We start from the raw sequence: 9,031 nt of genomic DNA, 5'->3' as shown, positions 1-9,031 counted from the left end.
TATGCTAATTTTTTGAGATAGGAATTTTGGGTTTTCATGAGCTGTATGCCAAAATCATCAATATTAAAACAATGAAAGGCTTGAACTACTTCAGTTGTGTGTAATGAATCTAAAATATATGAAAGTCTAATGTTTATCAGTACATTACAGAAAATAATGAACTTTATCACAATATGCTAATTTTTTGAGAAGGACCTGTATATGATATGGTCCTCAGCTGGTTTAGATGATATTTAGAATGCATGGGTTACACATATTAACCGCTGTAAATCTGAGAGGGCTCCCATGAATTGTGGGGTCCTGCAAGGCTCACTCCTGGGACCTTTTCTTTTCCATCTATATATGCTCTTACTATCATCTAAAAAAACAACATTTCTTACCAAAGCTATGCAGAATACATCTATATCTACCTAGCTCTATCACCAAGCCATTACAGCTCCATACACTCTCTATGCATTTGAATTAGTGAAATTAATTTTAAAACTTGAAACATTTAGGATTTAAGGGTTTTAAATAGCCCCATATGACAAAAACACACAAACAAACAAAAGACCAAGTACCGTAAAATACATTTTTACATGACATTTTTATTGCCGATATAACTAGGTCCTAATGTTGCCTTAGATACTGTCATCCACGGTATACTCCAAGACAGACTGGAAACCCAGACAACACTCTCTGAGATGGTCTTCAGCTGGTTTAGAAAGCAGGGATTACTCATATTAACAACTATAAATCTGTGAGAGCTCTAATGAATTGTGGAGTTCCCCAAGGCTCAATCCTGGGACCTTTTCTGTTCGACTTGTATATGCTCTTACTGTTATCTAAAAAAACTAAATTTCTTACCAAAGCTATGCAGAATACACCTATATCTACCTAACTCTATCACCAAGACATTACAGCTCCATAGACTCTCTATCCATATGCATTAATGAAATTAATTTTAACACCTGAAACAGGATTTAAGTGTTTTAAATAGCCCCATGTGGCAAAAACACACAAACAAACAAAAGACCAAGTACCGTAAAATACATTTTTACATTACATTTTTTATTGACTATATAACAAGATTCTAGTGCTGCTGCCTTAGATACTGTCATCCACGATGTACTCCAAGACAGACTGGAAGCCCGGACAACATTCTCTGAGATGGTCCTCAACTGGTTCAGGTAATATTTAGAAAGCAGGGATTACTTACATTATCAACTATAAATCTGGGACTCCTTTGAATTGTGGAGTCCCCCCAAGGCTCAAACCTGTGACCTTTCCTGTTCGATATGCTCTTTCTATCATCAAAAAACAAAATTTCTTACCAAAGCTATGCAGAATACACCATAAGACAACAAAAGACCAAGTACCGTAAAATAATTTTTACATGACATTTTTATTTTTTGTGCGTTCATACTACAAAGAAAGGTTGTGTCAAAAGTCATGTGATACAATTCCCTAACAGAGAGAAAAGATCACTGCACTCACTGAAGCAAAAATGGATGATTTTGATCTATAGTGCACTGCAGAACATCTTTATTAGACTCGACGTATCTGAATGTAACAAAAAGACACAATGACAGAAAAACTGCTATAGAGAAAGCATAAATATGAGCAATATAAAAAGTAGAACATCACTGCAGAATCCACAGGATATCCACACTGGCAGTAAAATATTCCATCAAAGTAAAAAACACTGCACAATTCCTTTCAAATATTACAAGTACGGATAACAGACAGTTGGAATATTCAGAATGAAAACAGCAGGTTTTGAAAATCCATATTTAATTATTCTGCTTGTTATTTTCCCAGCACACTATTCCCCCTTGATTCCCTATAATGGTGGCGAGAGCATCAGAGCTCACTTACACTTCAAAATAAATAAATAAATAAATAAATAATCTGTCAAATGTGTTTGCCTGTGTTGTGATATTTTTGTTGCTCCAATTCTGGCCCTGTGTCGCTAAGCTCTTGTGGGAAGTTAAAGAGCTTTCTCTAACGCTGAAAGTAAACATGAAATGCTTCTTCCTTTTTCAAGAGATGCATTTTTGCTTACTTGTTTGCACCAGCAGCTGTCATATTGATGGCATCTTTTGAAATGTCTACATACAAATCAAAATGTCTTTTTTACGGTGGACAAAATAAGTTACGTAAAACTGTATGAAAGAATTAATATCAGAATATACAGTATTGTTTGAAATGTGTTTTCAGTATTGCGCTCTTTATATGTAGAATATGCAATGGCCTTTTTAGAGGAAGAAAAAAATGAACAAACATGAAAAAATAGAAATCTGAAATCCAAAAAGATTCTGTACACAAAAAGCACAGTGACTCTTTTGTACTGGCTTGATCTTTTTGTGATAATATTCTTGGGGTAATTTAGAACGGATCAATCACTGATGTCGGGAAAATCCCAACATTAGCACATGATAGTCTGCTCAGAAATAGAGGAGCTTGAAAACAACCTCAATTGCCCTCTATTCATCATGTAATCATTTCTGAGGGTAAATCAAACATGTTTTTTTTTTTCAAATCCTGCAATTACTTCATCATACAATATTTTTGCTATACACTTTCAATGGTAGTCTAAAAACTAAAATGTCAGAGACCACAGTGACCATAAAACAAATGGAGAAGGCATTACATTGGCAAAAAAAATTTCTTCTAATAATGAAGGTGCAAAAGCTAAAAAATAAACTGAAAATCCGTCAGTAAGCAAGTGTATCACACATAACCTAATAAAGTAGAGGTAATTAACATCATTATCAAATTAGAAACAGCAAAGCATCAATTACAATCATTATGCATAAGTGAAGACGTACATTTGATAAACTGCTGACACATTCCTATTTGTTTCTTTGTGTATAACATGGATTGAAAGTAACAGAAGTAACAAAAAAAGTGTTCAAAGGGTACCCAGTCCTGTTGAAAGACCTCGATTATCTGGTACTGGTATGTTTTAATTATGGTATGGAGCTAAACTCCGCAGGAGATTGGCCTTCCAGTCAATGGAGCAGGACTGGACACCCCTGGTTTAAAATAAACCACTGTGAGCAATAGGACAGCAGCCTTGTTCACACTGACATCATTTAAATTGCTAGAGGTTGCGTGTCGTCCTGCACAGCTTTGTCACATCGCCAACAGTCGCTGTCACTCGTGACATCAGAAATCGCCAAGTCTCTTTGAAAGCGAACAATGTCAGGCCATTTTGTTGCTGCAAATTGCTGTCCGTGTGAATGCCTCTTAAACCCAGGCTTTTACTTCCTGCAGACTTGGTTTGTCAAAGGACTAACTAAGAAGAAAACCAATTTAGTTTTGGTTTCAGAGCGCAAACAAATTAATCCAGTACAGAAACAGTACGGGGTTTCTCTTAAAAGTCACATCTGACATTCATTAGACATTTAAATCCATCTTTGAATTTGTGACCTCTTGGGCTTTGCATTAATTTTCATTTCTTTTTTCTTCACTCCAAGTCAAACACACAGCAGGAAGATTTCATCTTAGTGATCAAAGCTCAGACCACTCGCCTGAACCTCGATTTCTGTTATGTTTTCAGAATCTGACTTGGTCCCAAATAAGCCCTCACTGATGAGGACACTGGATGTTTGCAAGAAATGTATTCAGCATCCTTGCTTGATTTTGTTATTTACAATTTTAAGATTTTTCTATAATACAGAGCTTGGCAAATAGTTGCTTTCATGCAGCAAAAGTCATGACATCAATCGTTATGTTTACTAACAATGGGCCTCATTCATGAAACTCATTCATGAAACTCATATTCAAATACATTTTTACGTAGTCTTTTTACGAAAACGAACCTCCGGATTCAAAAAACGCTTCATAGACCACGGACGTGGCAGTTAAAGGTCCACTTACGTGTTTTGAAATATGCTGCGTTATTCTATTTGTTGAGATAATTTCAACTGAAACTGGAAGAGAGGGCGTGACATATCAAACAGCCCCACACACTTTTCAAAATAGCCAGTAGTGTTTTATTAATAGCTTGGGCGGTAAAGCCGAAGCTGCATTTAAAAGCAGATGGCAGCCACAATCTCATCCATATAGCAATAAAATACAGCATTCTGTGTAGAATTCAAATGGATCCAATGTGTTTTATGGACTGCTCCGTTTCGCAAAAATGATTTGCTCCATGCTATCATGTCTCTGGACCCGAAATGGTATGCATGCTGCAGCGGTTCATGTTACACAACGAAAAACCAGACTTCATTCGCCCCAATGGAAAGCATATTTACACTATCTGAATCGTTCCCTCTCCCCTACATAGTGCACTACATGCTTTTCACCATAGAGAAAATATTGTCTGAAAAGTGACCGATTTCAGCCACAGCTTCTGCGTCTATTTATAATGTAGGGGGTGGGACACTTCTGACTGAACTTGTGTACACAAATGAATTTGAATCATTCGTAAATAGGGTGCATGCTCATTCACAACTGACCCTTTGCACCCCTTCATTACTTCATTGCTGTGTCTGACAAACCATGGCGCTCTCATGTTCTAACGCAGCAGTGTTGCCATGTCCATGGATTTGACTGTGGAATTGGGCTACTTTAATACTGTTGCCATGGGTTGTTTTTCATGTCCGTGGCTTGAAATGACCCCAATTACATTAAATTTAGCCCCTGAAATGTGAGTTTTACCAGGGAACCAGGGAAAAAAATTGTATTTTATCCCCCGGAACGTGATTTTTGAGTAGCATGCAGTGAAAAATACATCGCGGAGCAAAGAGGAAACTGACAACATGCTGACAGACAAGACAGAGCAGGTTAATTTAGGTATGAAACTAAGTTTCAGCTTTTAAATTTTGCCATTTTGTAAGAAATTCAAACAAATACCGTTTTGTGGCTCTTTGATGTGTTGTGACAGATTGCTGTAGCGACTCAGATCAAGCAGCAGGTGAACTGATCGTCTTTTCCTCTTTGCTATGAATGAATGAACATAAGAAGGTATCTTGCTTCAGTTCAACCGCAGAAAGACGTCAGTACGCACCATTTTTCAAGTTCAAGTTCACCAACGTTAATCTACTCTTCTGTCTAGTTTGTTTGTCTGACAAAATGGCAGATTTGGCATTATGATTGGTCCGATTGCCTGTCAATCAAACTCCCTGCGAAGACTCAATTAGCATTATCCCCGCCTATGAATTACAGCTACGTAAATTACGTAGGAACGCAATGACTACCTTCTCAGGTTTGGCTCCAGTATATTACATAAGGACAAGGACTAATTGGCCATATACCTATAAATATTTAATTAACGTGTCCACCAAAGCATTTTTAGATAGCACAAAAAATGTCAGGTGCTCTTCTAAAAGTGGTCAGTCGGTGGCGCTTGAGAACACTTTGGTGGCACAGCGTTTTTCCAGCTAAAATGCTTTGGTTGCTATGATTTGGAATATCCATGGAAGTAAGGTATTATCACAAGAATACATTACAAGAATATTACTGAATATAAAAATGAAGTAAGCAGCCATATTAACTTTTCCATAGTTGTTCTTTTGTACAAGTAGGGTGGTAATTGTTGTTCAGTGTAGTATTTGTCCCACCCTCCCTCCACGGATTGGATGGCTGAGTAAAAAGTGACAGTGACGGTGACGAGTGCTGCGCTGAACAGTTGGAAAAAAAAAACTGAACTTTTTAGAGAGTGTTTTTACGACGCGTCATCACTCGACCATATTGGCAGCACTGAATGTAAACAATGTCACAGAACTGAACGAAACTTGCATATTTTGCTGATTATTGCTGCTGAAAACGGTCAATTATTGTCATGTTTTGGGCTGTACTAATCATTCGTACTGGGAAAAACATTTGGAGTACTATAGACTACTAAAAATTATAACAAATCAAGGACAAGAGTGCAAAAACTCTGAGGAACAAAAGGCGTTTGTGGTTGGCCAAACTAAACCAGGATTTCATAGGCAAGAATTTTGACAACATTCTTGTTTGTTCTTATCATTTCCAGTCAGCCATGTGTAATATTAGGCTAATATCTTAAATAATACTGCTCGTATGTATCTTTACCACCTATTAACCTAAGTTTGTCAAAATATTGCACCCTTTCCTGCTTACTAAGTCCTTCTCTTTATGAGTTAGCACCTTCCACATTTTTTCCGTGGTTTAGACAGCATAAATTAGTAGAACAATATATTCAGTAGTACATTTATCTTGCACGCTATGCTTCTGTGTACATCCAAATATCACCAATATGGCCATGCATTCGGTAACTGACCAAATCGTGCAAAACCTCTATACATTTCTTTTGTACCAACTACCATTTTGAAAATGTTTTAATTGTTATGAATTCTAAAGTTTACGTCAAAACTAACATTTAAACAAAATTTCGTTCTGCTCATGTTTCATGAATGAGGCCCATTCTTATTGTAAATAGACACTTCTTTTTGAACTAAATCTAAAAACATGTTTTCTCAACACTAGAACTACCGGAATTATATAACTACTAGAATGGCCATAGCAGTCATTCTGACCGTTCGTACTAGACTGAACCGATTGCAATGTCATATTTAAATTAGAAGCTCTGTTGATGTTTTAAAATAAAGCTTTGAATGTCTGTCATTATATTTTATGAAGACATCACCCTAAAAAATATGATTCTTTCTGAAATATAGAGCATAAAATTTTGTAAGAGATACTAGACCGCTCCCGAATGAATAACAGAAGTTTTTTAACAGGGTTTTATTTCCACAAAGTTATTATATTGCAAAATTTAAAAATGGTCAAAATGACTGCCTTGGTAGTTCTAGTGTTAAGTGCATTTTTTAGAACACAGACACGAGTATCATTTACAAAACTGTACTACAGATCTAGGCTACTAATTTTCAGTGACATCTTGGACACATCCGTGTGAATAGTCGACATGGCAACCATGTCATATTCATTCTCTCGTACTGACATCATTTTGCAGAGTCGGAAGGCCCGGAGGTCACGCTGGAAGTTGCGGTTTAGGAACCCGTAGAACACGGGGTTTATGCAGACCGAGCACATTGCAGTCAAGTGACACAGCGAGAACAGGAGATTGTGGGTACAGTTCATAGCCACTTCATGGTTCCAGTCGATGACGGCGTTAAAGACATTCAACGGGAGCCAGCAAACCGCAAAAGCCACCACAATGGAAAAGAGCATGATGTTTATCCGTTTAGTCTCACTGCTGCGGTATTTGTTTTCACGCATTCTGTCCATCATGTTATTACGCCGCTGCAGACGTGTGTAGATCTGAGTGAAAGAGAAGAGGGCGACAGATAAACAATTATTTATTATTAAGAGTTTTTCTTCAATTACAGTATGAACACTTTTGGGCCTGTGGACATTTATACAATGATTTATATAATTTATCCAATGTCAAATCACTGTATCATAAATCATTTTTGCTGCTACTATTTCAAAATGTTGTCTAAAAATGAAAACTTACATAATTAATGACTTGAATGTGATCTTTATTAAAAAGGTTGAACACTTCACCTTTTCTATATACTTTAATTAGATTTGCTGTCTAAAATCAACACCCTCCACCCACATCCATAGCACACAACCCTATGACACGCTCGCCGAAGCTCATAAAGTATAGCTGACCTGAGGGCAAACCATCATTAAGAACAAAAAGCTGCTCTGGCATTTCAGATGATGATCTTTGTGTGTGTGTGTGTGTGTGTGTTTTCAGGCTCTGTGTCTTTTATATTATTGAGTCAACACAAACTGACAGACAGAATACAAACAGAACACTCTTTCAGGACCATAAACACAACATTGCAAGCTAAATAATGGTGTTACAACATCACTGTGTCGTCATAGAATGGTAAAGTGCCTCAGTAAGCACATTGAACTTGCCAAAAACAAATCAGGGCAAATGCATTTCTCTTATTTTACTCTGCCAACAAACAGAAAACAGGTAAAATGAAAAGAGGAATGGGAAGCAGCAGGGGTCTGACCCAAGAGGTCAAGGTTTTGAAGGTTAGCATGGACTTATTAGCTCTGGTAGATATTGGAATTACAATATCTGGGTCTATAAAGAGCATCTTTCTCCTTTGACAGCAATTAAAATAATTAACTTTAATTAAGCAACAGTTGAATTACAAATATTTAATTGTATTGTGATATTCTATAGACCAATTTGGAGTAAAGATGTTACGTCACCTGCAGCTGCGCACGCATTGTGGTGACTAAAAAAATACTGGTATCAAGTGAAGGGAAACGAGTAAAATCCATGGAATAAGACAAAAAAATGTGTTGCGCAAATCATTTGTGTAGAATACCGCCATCAAAAATGCCATTTGAGACTATGGATGAAACTTTTATCTTTAAAGCATAAATTATTTTTCCAAAATAGGATAGATCATACAAAATGCATGTTATTGTTTATTTATTACTGACCTAAATAAGATATTTCACATAAAAGATGTTTACATATAGTCCACAAGAGAAAATACTAGTTGAATTTATAAAAATGACCCTGTTCAAAAGTTTACATCCCCTTGATTCTTAATTCTGTGTTTTTACCTGAATTATCCACAGCTGTGTTTTTTTGTTTAGTGATAGTTGTTCCTGAGTCCCGAACACTTAAACTGCCAACTGTTCTTTAGAAAAATCCTTCAGGTCCCACATAATCTTTGGTTTTTCTGCATTTTTGAGTATTTGAAACCTTTCCGACAACCAGTGTATGATTTTGAGATCCATCTTTTCACACTGAAGACATCTGAGGGACTCATATGAAACTATTACAGAAGGTTCAAACGCTCACTGATGCTCCAGAAGGAAAAACAATGCATTAAAAGCCTTTTACTTTTTAAAAGTAAATTTAACTTATTTTGTCTTCTGGGAAACATGTTGCTATCTTCTATAGCCTCTGAAGGGCAGTACTAAATGAAAAAAAATATAATATTTAGGCAAAATAGGAAAAATGTACTCCATTCTGTTCAAAAGTTTTCACCCCCCATTAATGCATGGGTTTTCCTTCTGGAGCATTTGTGAGCTTTTGAACTTTCTGTAATAGTTGCATATGAGTCCCTTAGTTGTC

At 36.5% G+C, this 9,031-nt stretch overlaps 1 protein-coding gene across 1 annotated transcript in view; it reads right to left on the bottom strand.

Annotated features, from left to right (window-relative positions):
- Positions 1–1,400: 1,400 nt before the first annotated feature.
- Positions 1,401–9,031, bottom strand: part of npy1r (neuropeptide Y receptor Y1) — a 36,670-nt gene continuing 29,039 nt past the window's right edge. The window contains exon 3 of the mRNA XM_073843247.1: positions 1,401–7,233. Coding sequence (XP_073699348.1) covers positions 6,817–7,233 — 417 coding nt within the window. The 3' untranslated portion in view covers positions 1,401–6,816. The remainder of the gene's footprint in view (positions 7,234–9,031) is intronic.

This window comes from Garra rufa, chromosome 6 (assembly GCF_049309525.1).
Source record: "Garra rufa chromosome 6, GarRuf1.0, whole genome shotgun sequence".
Classification (NCBI taxonomy): domain Eukaryota; kingdom Metazoa; phylum Chordata; class Actinopteri; order Cypriniformes; family Cyprinidae; genus Garra; species Garra rufa.
Note: the sequence above shows the minus strand (reverse complement) of the source record. Positions and strands in the feature narration are given on the sequence as shown.